The sequence below is a fragment of the Ylistrum balloti genome, unplaced genomic scaffold (genome assembly GCF_031769215.1).
Source record: "Ylistrum balloti isolate Yb309-2 unplaced genomic scaffold, AGI_CSIRO_Ybal_v1 Utg369608, whole genome shotgun sequence".
Taxonomy (NCBI): Eukaryota; Metazoa; Mollusca; class Bivalvia; order Pectinida; family Pectinidae; genus Ylistrum; species Ylistrum balloti.
In genome coordinates, this window is record NW_026781885.1 from 124,752 (window position 1) to 146,341 (window position 21,590).

Below are 21,590 nucleotides of genomic sequence, written 5' to 3' on the forward strand. Positions count from 1 at the left end.
TTGAGCAGTTATTAGTTTTGGTGGTGGGACTGACTTGTACGTGATTGAAGGCTGTGTAGCATCACAGGTTTACGATATCTGGAATAAATTCTTTATTCAATTGAAAGGCCTATTGTGGGTGTTTGTACTGGTGGAAGGCAATGCTCGACCGAATAGAGATAGACTTGTGAATAAGTACCGTCAAGCAGGAACTACCGAGCGTATGGACTGGTATAGTCTTTCACCTGACCTTATCCGACCGCCCGCGCCTTCCTGTCAACGGACAGTAGCTTGCTGATGTTCTTCGTCAAGCATGGTGAATCCACTTCTTCATTACTGATCGAAGTCCACATTATGCCGTTATTAGGGCCAATGTGTGCCGTTCTTAGGACCAGTGGAGGACACACTCACTATTAATAGTGTTGCTAAATCCACTGAAACATTTTGAATTTAAGCGCCATTGGAACTTTAACTTTGTTTTAGAATATTATATTTTTTTATGTAATCATACATGACATGCTAGAATAGAATTGGTTCAAAGTGGGTCAAAATATTCTTCTTTATTTTTTACTTTTCTTTTTAATTTCATATTCAAAAAGTGCGTTTTGATACAAATAAATGTATCTTTAATTTTTTTGGTGATGCAACCTACTTGTGTTTGCCTAGATTTACATTGTAGGTGTCGTTGTAGAAGGCGGTTACCCTTTCGGAACACCCTGTCTTATTGTCCAATTTTTTGTAAGGGTCTACCTGTGAATCTTTCTCTTGTTCATATTTCACCTAGTTTCATAGAATTTAAGTAGGAAGTAAGATTCGGTAGACATGTTTACGTTATATTTGAAAGAAAATAAGTTTTAAATGATTTCATTATGTAACACCCCTTACGCAAAAATAGTACTTGTGGTGAGTTAAGGAACACGCAGTAATATGAACAATAATGGTAGATGTAATGATAGAACTACCTGATACAACCATTAATTATTGTCGGTAACAACAATCATCATCATTCTCGAATACATCCATTTATAAATACGGAGGTGTGACATTGGCGGTATCTTCATTAAATGTTTATTCATTACAAATGAGTATAACGAGTACACATTGCTGCCGTACCCCGCGAAGCTGCAGCTACCTGTAAGTATTGATATACCTGGCTCCAACCTGGCGCTGACATCAGATACCACTCACGAATCAATATCCAATGTGGTACAGGTGTTCCGTGTGCGTCGTTGGATGGATGTGGTGATTATACCAGCGGAAATGGTTTTACATGTTACAGTGGTCACAAACACTTAATACGGTTTGAATGTTTCTTTGATAAGATGAGGATGATTGTTTCTTCAGACCTCGCATTCCTACCTGGAATGGCCCTTTTCCTGATGTGTATAGCGGAAGCTATCTCTCCGACCTCGGCACAGATCGGTAAGCAATGTTAGTCTTGATAAACTAGAGCACCTAGTGTCTGTCATCGTCGCTTGCTTATCTCTTACGTGTAGGAAAGTTCTCAAACGTTCATGATACAAACAAGAAATCTCCGGAGGTGAGCAAATTGTTTATGAGCATAAGACAACAAGTGTGATAATAGATTAATAACGAAACGACACGTTCTTATTATGACCCACAGTCGTGTAACGGTTGTCAAGCAACTTCCGAAGAAGACACGTTCATATTTGAATGGCCAATTCCTTGTGTGATTGCGTTAGTTCGAGAGATTGAATTCCTTGTGTGATTGCGTTAGTTCGAGAGATTGCAACCTTTTTTCAACAAGCGTTGGTTAGTACTCATTGTTTTGTTAAAAAAGGCTGTGAAATCTCAAAGATTATATTAATACATATAGATATCGGTTAAGATAACTGTTTTAACATCCAATGGTTTTCGATGTCATTGGCTTGCCACTTGCCACTTGCCACTAGATATTATCTACGTTTGCATACATTAGCGAAGCTTTTGATAACATATAACAATATGTCCGTCAGGCTATAGAGATAATTATCCTCAAGTGATCTTTTTAATATATCTGATGTTGGTAATCACATCATAAACACTTTTGTCGACGTCCTGTCCCCTGAGTATCATATGCGTCATACAGTTTTCCGAACATGTCTTCGAGGATCATTTTAATAATTAAACAGTTTCGACATTCTGGTATTATTTATTTACACAAAATAGAAAGTGTCACATTTAAACTTCAACTTGGTGCTAGCAGAATATATGTTTCTATATATATATGTACATAACGTGTAAAGTAAATAGATGTACACCTATCATGTGATGATTTTTGTTTCCATATAATACGCCCACGATCTGACCTAGTTAACATGATGATGTGTTTCTTCTATAACTAGTTCCTCTGTTCTACTTTACATAGTATAATATTTCATTTTGATTAGCATTTTCTAAGCATTATGTTACCAATAGCAATGTGACGGCTTAACAAATACAAATAGAATGATAGCAGCAAACAGATTTAATTTTAACCTATAATACAAAGTCAAACTTTTATCCGGTCCGTGTTCCGTAGTATTAATATCTGATTGATAAATTAGCTGGGCTGAAGTATAAACTTCCCAGAATGCAATTCATGAATCCTCTAGTTTAATCAATTACAAGGTCATGTTCATACATACTTTTATTTTTAATTTTGAAAACCCAAGCATTCCCTCTCATAGTAAAATTTGGTTTTGTTTTATTTTGGGATAAACTTCTGAGATTAAAATCTGATACGTTAAGATAAAATTCCCGTTGTTAAGAATGCTTTACATTTTGTTTTGAATTAACTCAGTGCTTTCACTCAGGGACAAAAATATCATGGTATTTATTGGTATTTATGAAAGACGGTTTCTTTCGTATTGAAATTTGTTTTCTTAAGTTCGGTAATAGCTTTACTTCTAGCTGCTGTACAGTGTTAGCTTTACTTCTAGTTCCTGTACAGTGTTAGCTTTACTTCTAGCTGCTGTACAGTGTTAGCTTTACTTCTAGTTCCTGTATAGTGTTAGCTTTACTTCTAGCTGCTGTACAGTGTTAGCTTTACTTCTAGTTCCTGTATAGTGTTAGCTTTACTTCTAGTTCCTGTATAGTGTTAGCTTTACTTCTAGTTCCCGTACAGTGTTAGCTTTACTTCTAGCTGCTGTACAGTGTTAGCTTTACTTCTAGTTCCTGTACAGTGTTCGCTTTACTTCTAGTTCCTGTATAGCGTTAGCTTTACTTCTAGTTCCTGTATAGTGTTAGCTTTACTTCTAGTTCCTGTACAGTGTTAGCTTAACCTCTAGTTCCTGTACAGTGTTAGCTTTACTTCTAGTTCCTGCACAGTGTTAGCTTTACTTCTAGTTCCTGTACAGTGTTCGCTTTAGCTCTAGTTCCTTTACAGTGTTAGCTTTACTTCTAGTTCCTGTATAGTGTTAGCTTTACTTCTAGTTCCTGTACAGTGTGAGCTTTACTTCTAGCTGCTGTACAGTGTTAGCTTTACTTCTAGTTCCTGTACAGTGTTAGCTTTACTTCTAGCTGCTGTACAGTGTTAGCTTTACTTCTAGTTCCTGTACAGTGTTAGCTTTACTTCTAGCTGCTGTACAGTGTTAGCTTTACTTCTAGTTCCTGTATAGTGTTAGCTTTACTTCTAGTTCCTGTACAGTGTGAGCTTTACTTCTAGCTGCTGTACAGTGTTAGCTTTACTTCTAGTTCCTGTACAGTGTTTTCTAACTGTGATATTACTTTTATATTGTATATCTGTAACTGACATTTATCCTCGTTATGTATTATCTGAAGATATATTACAGGTTATCTATGTATCCTATTTCTATGCATGTGTTGTGTAAACTATATAGTGTGTTGTTGTACCTTGTATTTACTTGTCTGTGTCTTTAACGGGGCCATATTGTAAATTAGACGAAAGTCTAAATATGTAACCCTGTCTAAAAAAAGAACTTATAATAATTATTATCTTTAGAAATCTGATTATGATTATATTTATATAAAAGATAAGATATCTTTTTTTAATCTCCATTATAAAGAAATTTTGCATACCCGAGCAGCGACTAGTTTTCAGAGTGAATGAATTTGTAAAGAAAAATGCTGATATTTAACATGTTAATCTTATCAATAACGAATGACATATTGTCCTTATCATACGTAATGCTAAGAACTAACAATGCAACACAAAAGCAAGATTTTTCTGTAATTTAAAGTAAATTATGAACCAACAAAAACATGTTCATGGGAAATACGGATCTGCCGATATGTCGCCAGGTCTATCCTTGGCTTGAGCTGACCACTGAAGGTGGTCAATGAGTCTAAAATCTAATTCATTATTTCGGTATTTTATATGGAACTTTTGTGTATTTTATACAATTTTCTAAACAGCTTGGTAGTCTTTTGCGAAGTAGGAAGTTATGGACTGCTAAGTTGTTTAAGATATTGTCATGATTCTTACACAAAGTAATGCGATATTACCGATGGAGAATACAGTGACCCTTATTACATGACTCCAGAAAACCTTTATTATCACAAACCATTAACCAGTGATGGTTATTATACCGCACTGCACATTTGCTAATCGCTATTATACATTATGACATAATTTTATTCCTTGCATTATCTGCAAGCAACAATTTAAAAACAGCACGAGAGAGGAAAACATTTTCAAAACATGAATTCATATCCATTAAGTCTTTTTTGCGTCTGTGATAAGGTTATCAATTAATTAATGGCGGAGTCTTTCAATATCGAATCCTAGATGCTTTGTATTTAGAGATATAATCAAGTGCATTTTAGATCTGACACGAGTAGTTTTTACTAGATTACACTAATGGACCTGACTTTGATGAGGACATCACGATCTGTAATCAGGGACCAATGATACGGGAAATCGATACAGAACACTAATTACTGAGTTCCGTTTATTTTCCATTATAGACTGTTATCAAGCTGCTTACTCGACCAGGTAAAGCAAAAAAATGCAAGATATTTTTTATTCATTTCATAGGCAAAATCTTAAACAAAGACTCTTCTACTAAAACACTTTTTGTTACAGTCCATAGCTGTGTTGTCAACAGATATAATGCCCAAGGTGATAGAAGTAGCACATGTGAATATTCACTGTTACTCATGAATCGGTGATGACTTTCAATGAAAGGGACACATTACACATCTACTTACTCATACCGGCGAAATTGGCCGAGGAAAATCTATGAAAACAAAGCCATCAAAAGGCATTATCAAGCTTTATGCTTGTTTTTCTTTATTATTGAATCTATACCAGCTTCTATATGACACAGTCACTTGTCATTCCTTAAAAGGTGATAATGAGAGAAAACCTATTTTGATTTTATACTTAATCCTTTACATCGTTCGTAATTGCATTCCATGTTGTTTTGTAATCATGTTAAAGTAAAACTATCGTTATGTTTAGTGGCGGTCATCGACAAAGACAAGAACAGTAAAGTTGTCTATTCAGCTCTGAATACCAAGATCCCCTTGTCGAACCCACAGTATGACGTCACCATGATTCAAGCCTATGACGATAATTCCATAGATACGCTCGACCGAGGTAAGCAGTCTTTAAATGAAACAAGATCAATTAGCGATCGATAGAGTATATAATGAGTCCTATTTCATAACCACCTAAGCTCATTTATATCTATATATAATACCAGTTATAATCCATGTACATTCCTCTTTAAAAATCGTATTTCCGCTCTTCATTAATTCTACAGTGGTTGATATTCATAAACAAATTTTCTGTCTGTTGATATCCGATTAAATTTTATGTATTAATAACTCGTCATACCTGTAAGTCTACAGTTCTGTCAGGCAAAAGAGTGAAATCGCTAAACTGAGTTGAGAACTGTGAGTGGAGACAGTTGAGAAGCAATATATGGGTCTGTTTATTTATTTATATCACAATCTTGATGGCATATTTTATGTCACAGTGTGTACAGAGATGAGTGGAGGTGGAATGGCTATGCTTGACGCCACTGCTCCAGCCGTGGGACCTCTGATCCGGTCATTCGCACGCACACTCGGAATGGCCTACTTCACTCTAGTGGACCAGTCAACTTTGCTTCCTGTAGACTTTCATCCGGAACTACACCTGCCCGTAGAACCGCCTGGTTCGGCCATGTTTCACATCATACCAGACATTGTTCAGCATGAAAATCTAACTAAAGTCGCCATTTTGTATGACGAATCTTTCGGTAATTTTCTCATCCCAACTGCAAAATGAAAATCCTATACATGATATAGATCTTAAGCGTTGAAGCACGGCTGACAACAGCTGCTTAGCTTTCAATTCAACAATCAATATACACTAAACTACAAAGCACGTTAAAAATTCAAACCTGTTTTGTATTTTTGATATACAAGTCGTGTTTGTGACGTGCGTAATATATACGAGAATGACATGCTCTACTTAGTAGCAATGAATACCTGAATGTACATTTACAAACAACACATTAGCACAACAGATAACTGTATTCAATATCAATTTTTGATTAGCTGAGCGTATTGCATTTCTCTTTAGCAATGTTGGGGTAGAGCAGTGATCAATGTCGCTATGGACTGCAGTAATGCAGATATCTTGTTTCAATTGAAGGGACAACCTGGGTTGATGGATTTCCTTGTGTTTCATATCAATATTCAGTAATGGACAGATACATAAACCCCTTTCTCTATGATTTAGACATTGCTGCCCCAAAGTATACTTCAAATTATATTGTTATTGATACTTCTATAACAGATCTCCACGTAATTCCGAAGAGGATTTTGACAGGAGTTCCCACTCAGCATCTGTATCAGGAGATTTCACCAGACGAAGAAGCATTGGCTTCACAACTTAAGCGCCTCAAAGACCTCGAAATCAAAGTCTTCTTTGTGCTTAGTAATTCCACAACGATCACTTCACTGCTAGGGACGGTAATGGAATACATTTAACGTATTTTTTCTATATGGAATTTTCAAAACAGCTATCATTTTAAAAGATAGGATAGAAAAAATATGCTGTTAAATTATCCAAACTTTTAAATTCAATTTGAACCATCGATTGGAAATACTAAGCTTTATAATCTGTTAAAGAAGAACAAATTTTGGAACTAACCTTAACCAAAACAGATTTGTACGGGAAAGACATGTTGAGAAAAGTGAATATTTGATTACTGTCTGAATAAATCTAATTCGAAAATTGTTGATATGCTATTGACTTAAACTAAACAAAATTTGTCCGAAACAGAATGTACACAACTTTCAGCTCACTAATAAATCTTTTTCAATAAAGTACGATGTAAATTTCATACAATGTAGGACGGGCAAGCTATTTTAGTACCTCTGAACTAATAATTATGGAAAAATGATTTCGAGCTAAGGGTTCTTCATGTAGTTGAAAATCTGAGAAAGACTAAAGTAATCAGCCAGGTAACACCAAAGTTGAACACGTCTCAAAATTGAATCGAACACAGATCACTTAGGTAATAGGTGAAAGCAATAAAATACCGTACCCACTATGACATCCAAATTATCCTCGTATGACCTCTATATTCCAGGTACACTCCCTGAATATGTTCGAGGAGAAGTATAACTGGTTCGTCCTAAGTAAGGTATGACTTTTTGCATTCCCTCTATCATATTTATTTTCTATTTTCTCTTTTCGTTTTTCATGCATCTCTGATAGGTATTTTGCTGCTACATCAGCGACATGCCATTTGTATCTATATTTCTGTGTAGCATACCCTTGTGTAGCATTTGTCTTCTGCTATCAGGTTACTGCTTTTTTCATGTGTATAGCATATTCCTTTCACTTTTACATCGCATTACATGTATATTACTTATATTTTATAGACCTTTGTAGATAAGTTCTGTATCTTTCTCTATCTTATTAATGCTTATGGAATAGGAAGAAAAAATATGTACTATATCACCAAATGCCACAGAACACTGTGTTACTGATGGTTTGTCATGCACTAAACAAGAATCTTGATAATATATACGTTACCTTCGTAAACCACAACATCCCACTCAACTCAGGTGTACAAATTGAAGTGTATTTTTGCAGAATACTTATAATCATATTATATACATAATTTATTTACAAAGCGGGAAACGAGATGTATGATTACGCTTTACGATTTTATCTTTTGTATGATTTTATTTCACTTATATATTATTCCGTTTATCCATGTTAAGATTTGATTTTAAGATTGCTATGTGGTTTCAGCAATGTTTGAAATATCACATCTGTTCAGATATGATATATGGTATGATTACACAGATAAATGATTTATTACTTCATATTGACATTATTTTAAGCCATTATATTATTTTCTTTCGCCATCATATAATTCAGCCACTTTTATAATATATTTCGTATTTGAAAACATTTGTAGCACACCGATGGATTTAAATATCACCATCTCTCGTTAATGTTTACTCCAAACTATTTCAAAATGAAATTTTAATTAACATTTTTTTCAAATCATGGGTAAAAATGTAGGCTTAAATCTATTGAGAGTTTTCAATGAGTTATCACTGGTAACAGCGTGACAACCGTGAGAGACCGCTCTTATTGATTCAGCTGTTTCCTGAAATCTGAAGTTATTTATGATTGCCGTGTGTTTTAATTAATATAATGCGTGCACTGCTATTCGCTGCCACTGGTCGGTCATAGAGTGTAGGCTGTATTGTACTAGTGTATTGTGAACAGTGGCTAGGACAGTCAATATAACGGCAGTCAGGGTAGGGTAATCAATGTCGGGTAGACTGGAAACTATTGTTAAAATCAATCTGTTCGACCTGGTTATAATATGTGATGTGTGATTGGTACCATACCTTAAAACATTCCAGGCATATATCGTATCGATAATTGACACTAAATTGCATGTGATAAGAGGTTATATCTTAAGTTAAAAGAAATCAGTCGATATTGATTAATTGTTTGTAAATCGTGTGTATTTACACAAGGTGGGGGTTTCTGTTTAACACTACAGGTATAATAAATAACACAGAGATGTATCATTGACCTGCCACATCTGTGCTGGCTTTGTTTACCACGTGAAGTAATATCACAGCGTGCTGGCTCATGTTACACAAAAATATCAGGTGAAAAATGACTGATTACTGAAGTATAAAAACGGTAAACATTCAAGGAAAAATCATGACATAGAGAGTCCGGTACAGACTTTGCGACTCGTGCAGGAAATAACAATAAAGTAAACCCTTTGTAATCCGAGTAGAAACTAAAAAATATGAAGTTGAACGAATTGAGCCCATATCAAGTGACCTACCTTACAAATAAATCACAATTTTATCTGTGATCGCAATCAGCTGTAGGTATCCCTTAATCAGTTGTCTCATTGATTTTGTTGTAGTTTTTATGTTATTTTTTAGAAGGGGTGGGTTGGGGTAGGGTGCAGACAGCATACTGATCATTAGCGGTTCGTAATTATTTCGATAACACCTTATATTTAAAATGTTGTTTCCTCTCCCTGTTATCAGCAATATAATTGTCAGTTGTCTTTCCGCTGGTATTTTGTTACCGTAGTGCTTAGTGGATACTTTATTGCCAGAAGACCATACAGACCTAAGAGTCCTTGGTAACCTTCTGTCGACTCATTTAAACCATACCACTGGTTAATGTATAATGTTATTGATGTATGTAGGATACCGTAGAGGGTTTGATGATATTGTTCGATAGGGTTTGTTATGTTATGATATTTTTAGTATCAAAGAAGTGTTTTGTGAACTGGGTATGTCTGTTTTTCACGCAACTACACTCCAGCTAACGTCTTCGTCTAACTTAATCATTTTTATTTTCGATTTCTGACAGACGAATTGCTTCCAAGAGAACACCGCTAGGACTACCCCAGTTTGCCAGAAATTGAAATCTCATTACTAGTATGTTGTGTTTCTAGATGTGATGGGTCAAAGTTAACACCTTTTTTGCCTTTTGACAGGGTTCCAACCTCAACTGCCACAAGTGTAAAACAGGCAGTGTCATACGAATCAATGGGAAACACCGCTTTGAGAAGTTGGATGATTATATCCAAGCTATCAGCAACATATTACCCAACAATTACCCATATTATGCAGTTGACATCCAGGTAACTTTCATCTATACTGTTTTAATCGAAACCCTCATTTGGATTGGCGCACCCATGTAAAAATCATTAAGTGTGTTACAAAACAGTAACAATTTTTATCCTGCAACTGACTATTTTGGCTCGGAACAGAAAGAGAAAAGTAGCTCGCCAGAGACCCGCCACTTTTGTCTTTCTTCACCCTCGTCACAGCTTATATCTAAGACATTGACCATGTATTCCGTAAATACCTGTATATATACAAAGCAATAAAATATCCAATGAATATAAATAACATATTTGTGCCTATTTTGTTGTATAGGAGTTGTAATAGAGATCAGTTGTGTCATTAACGTATCTCAAGATATCTGTCATTAGAATATGTATATTAAACATTGGGTATTTACTCTATGACTTTTAATCGATTTAACAATTGTCAGTACTGCACAGTGGAGGTAGGAAACTACTCGTCAGTCACTATAAAAGCTTCAGGAACAAGCAACTCTGTATTACAGTATCCATTGTCAGTCAGACGACAGATTGAATATTTATGTAATCTATTTTGCTAGTTGGATGACATATTTTACTACGACTTCCATGTAATGCTGGGTGAGGTACTGAAGAAGACACAGCCTACTGAAATAGTCTCAGTACCAAAAGATAACTGCTACGACATTGCCAATGCGACAGACGTCCTATACAGACAGAGCAAGCAAATAATCGCTGCCTTCAAAGATGTAAGCATATATCTGAAAAATGGCATATCTCTTAAACCTGGTTATTGATAATATATCTCGATATGTCTCTCATACAATTTCAAATAATTTAGATAATCGATAACGAGGTTATATGTATCCTACAGTTAATTTATTTCTGAACCATGTACATGTACCATGAAACCAAAACATAGAATTAAATACAGTATGTGTGTACTGTTTGTAACACATTTTTGTCAATTGTATATAACCCGATTCTATATAGATGTGTTTTAATACCCGTAGATGACTAGAGAGGGATTGTATGGAGATATAGCTTTCTCCAAAGGGTCACTACGACAGAAACTAGTGTTAAACCTTCAACGACAGACGTTCAGGAATGGACTGAACCAGGGAAACACACCGGTAATATTCAATCCTTACAAATGATAAAAAATTTCATATAAAAAAAAAAATATTTTAGAATTTACAAATGTTCAGATATTTGTTAAGTCTTCTTAGCATTTTAAATGATATAATCGCTTAGATTTGCTGGAATTCGAAACAAACATGAGTATAAAGTTTTAATTTGCAAGCAAATATGTGTGTCCTTATAAAATTTTCGTATAAAAACCAATGTTACCGTTCATTATCTCATTGTTCTGTTGATTCTTGTACAATTGTTTAAACAGGAAATTAAACATGTTATTTCGTTATGGATTCAACCAATCATTTAAGTTGTAAAGTATGCTTATAAATATGACCGCAATCACTATTTGGTTTTAACTATGATGAGCAATGAGAGGTCAGTATGGCCATTACTGATGTACTTCATATCAACCCGATTGAGACTAGCGTCTTGGTGCTAGTACTTGGCGCAGCAAGTTAAGTCTCTGATAGTGTACTTTTATATCACAGCTTGGTAACTGGTCAGAGGCTAACAGCTTGGCGCAGCAAGTTAAGTCTCTGATAGTGTACTTTTATATCACAGCTTGGTAACTGGTCAGAGGCTAACAGCTTGGCGCAGCAAGTTAAGTCTCTGATAGTGTACTTTTATATCACAGCTTGGTAACTGGTCAGAGGCTAACAGCTTGGCGCAGCAAGTTAAGTCTCTGATAGTGTACTTTTATATTACAGCTTGGTAACTGGGCATAGACTAACAGCTTGGTGCTGAAGGTCAAGTCTCTGATATTGAAATAAATATTAACAACTTGGTAACTGGACAGAGACTAAACATTAGGATGCTGAAGGTTAAGTCTTTGCTAGTGAAATAATCTTTTACAGCTTGGTAACTGGACAGAGGCTAACGGCTTGGTGCTGAAGGTCAAGTCTTTGCTAATGAAATAATCTTTTACAGCTTGGTAACTGGACAGAGGCTAACGGCTTGGTGCTGAAGGTCAAGTCTCTGATAGTGAAATAAATATTAACAACTTGGTAACTGGACAGAGACTAAACATTAGGATGCTGAATGAAGGTCAAGCTCTGATAGTGTATCTATTTTTACAGCTTGGTAGCTGGACAGAGACTAAACGTCAGGATGCTGAAGGTCAAGTCTCTGATAGTGTATCTATTTTTACAGCTTGGTAGCTGGACAGAGGCTAAACATTAGGATGCTGAAGGTCAAGTCTATTGATAGTGAAATAATCTTTTACAGCTTGGTAACTGGACAGAGGCTAACGGCTTGGTGCTGAAGGTCAAGTCTCTGATAGTGTATCTATTTTTACAGCTTGGTAACTTGGCAAAGATTAAACATTAGGATGCTGAAGGTCAAGTCTCTTGATAGTGAAATAATCTTTTACAGCTTGGTAACTGGACAGAGGCTAACGGCTTGGTGCTGAAGGTCAAGTCTTTGCTAATGAAATAATCTTTTACAGCTTGGTAACTGGACAGAGGCTAACGGCTTGGTGCTGAAGGTCAAGTCTCTGATAATGAAATAAATATTAACAACTTGGTAACTGGACAGAGACTAAACATTAGGATGCTGAATGAAGGTCAAGCTCTGATAGTGTATCTATTTTTACAGCTTGGTAGCTGGACAGAGACTAAACGTCAGGATGCTGAAGGTCAAGTCTCTGATAGTGTATCTATTTTTACAGCTTGGTAGCTGGACAGAGACTAAACGTCAGGATGCTGAAGGTCAAGCTCTGATAGTGTATCTATTTTTACAGCTTGGTAGCTGGACAGAGGCTAAACATTAGGATGCTGAAGGTCAAGTCTATTGATAGTGAAATAATCTTTTACAGCTTGGTAACTGGACAGAGGCTAACGGCTTGGTGCTGAAGGTCAAGTCTCTGATAGTGTATCTATTTTTACAGCTTGGTAACTTGGCAAAGATTAAACATTAGGATGCTGAAGGTCAAGTCTCTTGATAGTGAAATAATCTTTTACAGCTTGGTAACTGGACAGAGGCTAACGGCTTGGTGCTGAATGTCAAGTCCCTTATAGAGAGTCAAACCAAGATGACACTCAGTGTTGTTATCGCCGGGAAGGTAAATGTTATGTATATATTCTATATCAACTTCTATCATGACAGAAAAATCGGATGTTGAGATACTTTGTCGGATATATCATCATAGTAAGTATATTGGTACATCAAAAGTACTGCTTCCTCTGTGGTCCTCGCTTACAGAGGTATCTACATCCAAACACGAGGTCCGTGCAGCCTGCATAATAGCAAAGCAGCCCATGGTCTGTTTCTGCATCTTGCTATCCATCTCTATCAGCAATACATAATTTGGAGAACAGCGTCAAATTTGTATTTCTACTGTTGCCAATATTTTGCCTTGTCATTCTGCTCCAGACACTCCAGGACCTTTAGTTAATTCGCTTGATGATGAACAATGTGGTGTCATTCTCTGTATTGAATGAATGATTTATAGACTTTGGCATTGCATATTGATTCCGAACCCACAGCCCAAGGGAGACAAACCATCCGTTTTTATAAAGTAGAATCCATTTACTTAAGGATGACCAACACCAAATTTGGCCCAAACTGGGTCAGAAATAACTCTTAACCTCTAAACGTATTTCCGGGCCTCGTCAGTGATACTACCGAACTGACTGTGATACCTTGCATTATATTTTGATAACTTATCCCATTCCCGCAATCTCCCACACTCGAACTATATATCGTATGTGACAAGTTATTGGATACTATTAAAACAGTTATAGACAAACACTCTTTGTGAATAAGTAGTGATGTAGCCGGAGGAGAGATATTCCACTCCGTCTCAATGCCTTAGACTTGTTGAGTTTTACGAGAAATATGATAACTCAGCTAATAGAATATGATCTATTTGGTTGATGAGTCAAATTACTGATATATAAGATATATGATAGTCATCGCTCAATATTGATTATCCGTAGATTCACTTCATATTTTTCGACGTGAACAAAAATGTACCATAATATTCAGAACGAAATAAATGGGAGAAAGCCAGATGACAAATTTGCCAGGAATCATTTTCGTTCTATTAACACTCTTATACTTCTGGCCGTCTGAAAAATATTCGATATTTCATCCATTTCCTCTCTTATTACTTGTTAAAATTGTGTCTCAACGGTGACTCTGTTGGTGTCCCGCCCCCTCGTCGCTGTTCATCAGTGCTCCTTCCTCCCAGTTTATGATGTAAATATTGGCATGGTCTGAGATGATTACTTCGTTGTATTCTTTTCTGGTGTCTTCCTGCTGTTTAGTATGTATATTTATGGTTGAAACATCGTCAGCAGCATAAAAGAAACTTTCCGAAAGCTCACAAAAAAGAAGCTTTCCATCACTGTTTACACTAAGATAAACATCTCCCTCAGTGTACCATAACACATTGTACCAGTTTTACAAAAGTTCCCAACAATTTTAATCTGTTTTCTATAAATATATAACACCTGTATCTGAATTGGATTTCCCTGCAGTACCCGCCGTTTGTGTACGAGAGCAACAACAATGAAACTAAATACACAGGCTATTGCCTCGACCTGCTCAACAGGATCGCCAAGATCGTGGGCTTCGACTACCATATCTACGAGGCTCCCGACGGACTAATAGGGGCTATGGCTGACGACGGCACCTGGAATGGTGTCATAAACGAACTCATCCAGAAGGTAAAAGTCCAATTGTTGGAAACCACAAACTCGTCCATTAAATTCCTCCATTCAAAAGAATCAAAATTGCTGAAAGTACGAACTCAACCAAACTGTTGGTTCCAAATCTCAAAAACTATAAAGAAGTTGTCCAAACGACTAAAGGTTAAAATCAACGAACGCATCCGATAAGGAAGGGTCAAAATCTCAGAAACTCCATCACAAAAGTAAGATTTACATCTCAGAAACTAAGACCATTATTAACAGATAGAAACGAAATATCGGAGAGCACGAACTCCACCAAAAGGTATACACACAATAAATAGGTAGAGTCCATACTCCTGGAATGGTATTGTTCAAATCTCAAAAACTACTAACTCCACCAAAAAGTATACACACAATAAATAGGTAGAGTCCAAACTCCTGGAATGGTATTGTTCAAAACTCAAAAACTACGAACTCCACCAAAAAGTATACACACAATAAATAGGTAGAGTCCAAACTCCTGGAATGGTATTGTTCAAAACTCAAAAACTACGAACTCCACCAAAAAGTATACACACAATAAATAGGTAGAGTCCAAACTCCTGGAATGGTATTGTTCAAAACTCAAAAACTACGAACTCCACCAAAAAGTATACACACAATAAATAGGTAGAGTCCAAACTCCTGGAATGGTATATTGTTCAAAACTCAAAAACTACTAACTCCACCAAAAAGTATACACACAATAAATAGGTAGAGTCCAAACTCCTGGAATGGTATTGTTCAAAACTCAAAAACTACGAACTCCACCAAAAAGTATACACACAATAAATAGGTAGAGTCCAAACTCCTGGAATGGTATTGTTCAAAACTCAAAAACTACGAACTCCACCAAAAAGTATACACACAATAAATAGGTAGAGTCCAAACTCCTGGAATGGTATTGTTCAAAACTCAAAAACTACGAACTCCACCAAAAAGTATACACACAATAAATAGGTAGAGTCCAAACTCCTGGAATGGTATATTGTTCAAATTTCAAAAACTACGAACTCCACCAAAAAGTATACACACAATAAATAGGTAGAGTCCAAACTCCTGGAATGGTATATTGTTCAAATTTCAAAAACTACGAACTCAACCAAAAAGTAATGTCAAAACTATGAACTGTGAACTCGACTTTGTAAACAAAATATCAGAGGCTATGAACGCAAGTAACTTAGCTATAACGTAGAGTTAAAATTCAGATACTACAATTTCACCCAGAAGGTGGAGTCAAAACTGAGAAATTGTGAACATGTTTAACAGGTAGAGTCGGAAATCGACAAACTAGAGTCCGCAATCTCCAAACTAGAGTCCGAAACTTCCAAACTAGAGTCCAAAATCTTCAAAGTAGAGTCCGAAATCTCCAAACTAGAGTCCAAAATCTTCAAAGTAGAGTCCGCAATCTCCAAACTAGAGTCCGCAATCTCCAAACTAGAGTCGGAAATCTCCAAACTAGAGTCCGCAATCTCCAAACTAGAGTCCGCAATCTCCAAACTAGAGTCGGAAATCTCCAAACTAGAGTCCGCAATCTCCAAACTAGAGTCCGCAATCTCCAAACTAGAGTCGGAAATCTCCAAACTAGAGTCCGCAATCTCCAAACTAGAGTCGGAAATCTCCAAACTAGAGTCCGAAACTTCCAAACTAGAGTCCAAAATTTTCAAAGTAGAGTCCGAAATCTCCAAACTAGAGTCCAAAATCTTCAAAGTAGTGTCCGAAATCTTCAAAGTAGAGTCCGCAATCTCCAAACTAGAGTGCGCAATCTCCAAACTAGAGTCGGAAATCTCCAAACTAGAGTCCGCAATCTCCAAACTAGAGTCCGAAACTTCCAAACTAGAGTCCAAAATCTTCAAAGTAGAGTCCGAAATCTCCAAACTAGAGTCCGAAACTTCCAAACTAGAGTCCAAAATCTTCAAACTAGAGTCGGAAATCTCCAAACTAGAGTCCAAAATCTCCAAACTAGAGTCCGAAACTTCCAAACTAGAGTCCGCAATCTCCAAACTAGAGTCCAAAATCTTCAAAGTAGAGTCCGAAACTTCCAAACTAGAGTCCAAAATCTTCAAAGTAGAGTCCGAAATCTCCAAACTAGAGTCCAAAATCTTCAAAGTAGAGTCCGAAATCTCCAAACTAGAGTCCAAAATCTCCAAACTAGAGTCCAAAATCTCCAAACTAGAGTCCAAAATCTTCAAACTAGAGTCCAAAATCTTCAAACTAGAGTCCAAAATCTCCAAACTAGAGTCCAAAATCTCCAAACTAGAGTCCAAAATTTCCAAACTAGAGTCCAAAATCTCTGCATCTATGAACGGAATTATTCGAAACATTTTTAACACAAGTCGTCAGTGCTGTCGCATTATACCGTAAGCTTATTTTCTTTTTTTCGTTAGATTTCTTGGCGAGAATTAAACTAACGAATTTTGATCGAGAAAGAATAACATTACACAAGTTCTGTACGGAGAGAATATGAGGTGACTGAGATTGATTTATCGGTTGTACACCAAATCAGCAGCTTCTGATTCTATTCTGTTCTAACGATGACATTTTTTTTCACAGAAAGCCGATATAGCTGTAGGACCTATATCAGTTATGGCTGAGAGAGAAAATGTAGTGGACTTCACAGTTCCCTATTACGACCTGGTGGGATTGACCATTCTAATGAAAAAACCGAAGTTTGAATACTTCCTGTTCAAATTCCTTATTGTACTTCATCCCAAAGTATGGCTTTGTATCATTGCAGCTTATTTCTTATTCAGTGTACTCCTGTGTGCATTTGACAAACTCAGTCCATTCAGTTACCAGAACAATTTAAAGCTTTGGAAAGGACATGGCCCGGAGCCTCGCATTTTTACGCTGAAAGAAGGAGTTTGGTTTTGTATGATGTCCTTGACACCACAAGGTAAGGCACAACTCTGATTCACAGTTGTGTTTATATTTAACGATATGTTCAATTACTGTGTTGTTCATTTATGTTATTAATACAAGGTATAACTGTTTACTTGTAATTACATATTAACATTGCTACGATATTGACAGTAAACAGGAAGAATTCAACGCCGTCCTTTTAAGACATCAAAATAGTAGAGATAACCTCCTGTCTTTTTTTCTATTTTTTTTCCACAAATAATTTTTACTTCAATCATATTCACTAGGTTGCTTATGGAGATCCAGATATAAAATGGCGACTTTTTCCCCTTCAAACTTAAATTTAATATTATAAGGTGGTGGAGAGGCTCCTCGTGCGTTGTCAGGACGACTGATAGCTGCCACCTGGTGGCTGTTTGGGTTCATCATCATTGCCACTTACACTGCCAACCTCGCGGCACATTTAACGGTATCTCGGATGGAGACTTTGATCAAATCCCTGGACGATCTTTCTGCCCAATACAAGGTCAAGTACGGACCACGGAACGGAAGTGCTGCTATGGTTTATTTCAAACGGATGGCAGAAATCGAGGAACGTTTCTATAGGTGAGATTGGTGTCATTAACTCTTAAAAGATGGCTTGTCGTACATGACATGCAGTAAGATAAAAGTTTAAGATGTTCTTGTATTGAAACTGATACCCAAACAAAATTTTGAACTATGCAGCTTATCTCATGTCACTTACACTAGTTACAACTTGTTGCTCCATAATTTTATGTACTGTAGTATACATTGTAGAATACTTCCTGAGTATCTTAATGCCCACGTGTTTTCATTTGGCAATATTTGAATATGGAAAGGGTTCTGAAAATAAATATGGGATTATTTGTCAAGAATCATCGACAAGCATTCTTACTTGATATAGAAATACGAAACATTTACATCGAATTTTTCATAAGAAATCACAATACGTTATATGCAATTATCTGTAACATTACTCTTACCAAGTTCTATTGGGTATATTTGTGTATTAAGTATATGGAAGCAGATGAGCCTGAACGACAGTCTAGATGCAGTGGAGCGCGCCAAGCTGGCAGTGTGGGACTATCCCGTCAGTAATAAGTACACCAAACTGTGGGAGACAATGAAGGGACACGGCTTCTCCGACACCCTAGAGGGCTCGATAGACCAAGTGATGACTGGCGAATATGCTTACATCGGTACAACGATCTATCAGTGATACTGATAATACAATTCATATTTGATAACTAAAAGTACCAGTTTGAATATTTGATTGGCTAGTTGGTTAGTGACAATAGTTAATTTGGTAAATACATATTCGTTTCGTGGTCGGCATTTACACGATTTCTATGTATTTGATCCATAAAGGAACATTCTAATTAATTCTAAAATCCCATAGTCCAATTAAAACATTATTTTTTGTTGTGGTCTTTGGATTAGGACATTGTTTCTGACGACTTTCGGAACATCTTTAGACAGGAATATTGTTGTGGTCTTTGGATTAGGACATTGTTTCTGACGACTTTCGGAACATCTTTAGACAGGAATATTGTTGTGGTCTTTGGATTAGGACATTGTTTCTGACGACTTTCGGAACATCTTTAGACAGGAATATTGTTGTGGTCTTTGGATTAGGACATTGTTTCTGACGACTTTCGGAACATCTTTAGACAGGAATATTGTTGTGGTCTTTGGATTAGGACATTGTTTCTGACGACTTTCGGAACATCTTTAGACAGGAATATTGTTGTGGTCTTTGGATTAGGACATTGTTTCTGACGACTTTCGGAACATCTTTAGACAGGAATATTGTTGTGGTCTTTGGATTAGGACATTGTTTCTGACGACTTTCGGAACATCTTTAGACAGGAATATTGTTGTGGTCTTTGGATTAGGACATTGTTTCTGACGACTTTCGGAACATCTTTAGACAGGAATATTGTTGTGGTCTTTGGATTAGGACATTGTTTCTGACGACTTTCGGAACATCTTTAGACATGAATATTGTTGTGATATTGACAAGCTTTTAAACTGTCGTATAACTATGTTTTGTATTTATTTATAGGAAATTACCTTTCTGTCTGAATATATCATATATCGTCCTTATTATGTTACACAGTATTTCATTTTCATGAGTATACATTGCATTTACAAGGTGACGCGGCAGAAAACAAGTACCAGACCTTGACAAATTGTGAGGTAGAAGCGGTAGGGGAGGAGTTTAGTCGGAAACCCTTTGCCTTTGCCGTACAGGATGGTTCGCCTCTCAGAAGCGAGATCAGTAACGCGTAAGTACATATCTATTCCCTGTGGGCAGTACGAATGTAATAATTTATGAGAAGCATGTTCTTATATATAGTTCAATGAATATGAGGTTATCGAGAGATGCGAGTTCGAGGAAGCGTGGGTTTAGTATATATATTTACACTCTTCTAATTTAAACTTGATGGCATTAATCAGAGTATATTTCTAATTAGTTGGCACTTTTGTTTTTTAGCACGTTAATTACGATAAGTTTCATAAATTGTTTTCGTCTTTTTTAAAAACCTTCTAATAATTTCCTTTCTAATTTTGTCTACTTTCGTCGCGTCCATTATTTCAGAATTTTACAATTATTGAATGAACGGTTCCTGGAAATGCTAAAGGCTCGATGGTGGACGGACAATCCCGAAAAGATCGAGTGTCCAAATATTGAAGACGAGAGTGAAGGTATCAGCATTAAGAATATAGGCGGAGTATTCCTCGTGATCGCCGTGGGAACAGGCCTCGCACTCATCTGTTTGGCGTTCGAATTCTATTTGTACCGATACAAGCCGAAACTTGAAGCCAAGCGTTATGGCGTTGCTAAGAAGCAGTCACGTGCTGAGTTGGTCACGAACGGTGTGAACGGCTCGTCCTCGGTCACTCGGAACAATACGTCCAATGGGTCGTTGACAACAACTATCTCCAATGGCGACACCTCAATCTGGCCCGACATTACATTAGACTACATGAAAAGTGAAACAAATGGTAATTCAACGTATTTTGCCGAGAGAATGTAAGGTTTTGTAATATGTTGACACTTTAATAACAGAGAAAAAAGAGACGATGGAATATATTTTAACACTGAGTGAATTACACTAGAATCGAAAACGTTTTCTCTCGCACTTTACGTATATATTTCCGGTTTTTGCTGAAGATAAAGTAGACAAAATGAGACAGTCACGTGCCTGTATGATGAAAATGAACTACGTTTTAGTAGCATAATTATCTAACATCAGGATGCCATCATCAACTGACAACGAATTCTAGATGTCATTAATGGTGACAGGATATGGAAGGCCGCTCTAACAGGATACGGGTTGGGACCGATCTGAAAGGATAGGATTAGGGCCGTATTGATAGGATACAGATCAGGGCCGTTTTGACAGAGTATGGATTAAGACCGCTCTAACAGGATATGTATTCAGACAGTTTTGACAGGATACAGATTAGGGCCGAATTGACAGGATACAGATTTGGACCGTTTTGACAGGATACAGATTTGGACCGTTTTAACAGGATACAGATTTGGACCGTTTTGACAGGATACAGATTAGGGCCGAATTGACAGGATACAGATTTGGACCGTTTTGACAGGATACAGATTTGGGCCGAATTGACACGATACAGATTAGGACCGTTTTGACAGGATACGGGCCGTTATTTTGTTAGATTGCTCATTATCTGTGCCGTGTAAAGGGTATATCATTGACAGGTCCATCTTTCTGGGAGGTATGGTCGATACTTTTACCAACAACGTGAGATCTTATGTTTAGTACATTGTTCATTACGTAGCCGGATGATATACTTAGGAATTTAATGTTGTTATAGTGTATTTGATGTGGGAATCACA

At 36.6% G+C, this 21,590-nt stretch overlaps 1 protein-coding gene across 1 annotated transcript; it reads left to right on the forward strand.

Annotated features, from left to right (window-relative positions):
* The first annotated feature begins 1,301 nt into the window (after positions 1–1,301).
* Positions 1,302–20,767, forward strand: LOC132546790 (ionotropic receptor 25a-like). The gene is given in 16 exon segments (XM_060210510.1): positions 1,302–1,401; positions 5,384–5,521; positions 5,904–6,167; positions 6,710–6,885; positions 7,509–7,562; positions 9,915–10,061; positions 10,607–10,774; positions 11,039–11,158; positions 13,123–13,221; positions 14,642–14,830; positions 17,387–17,729; positions 18,052–18,301; positions 18,731–18,915; positions 19,872–20,004; positions 20,319–20,709; positions 20,711–20,767. Coding segments are annotated over 16 exon segments (2,814 nt in total).
* The last annotated feature ends 823 nt before the right edge of the window (positions 20,768–21,590 follow it).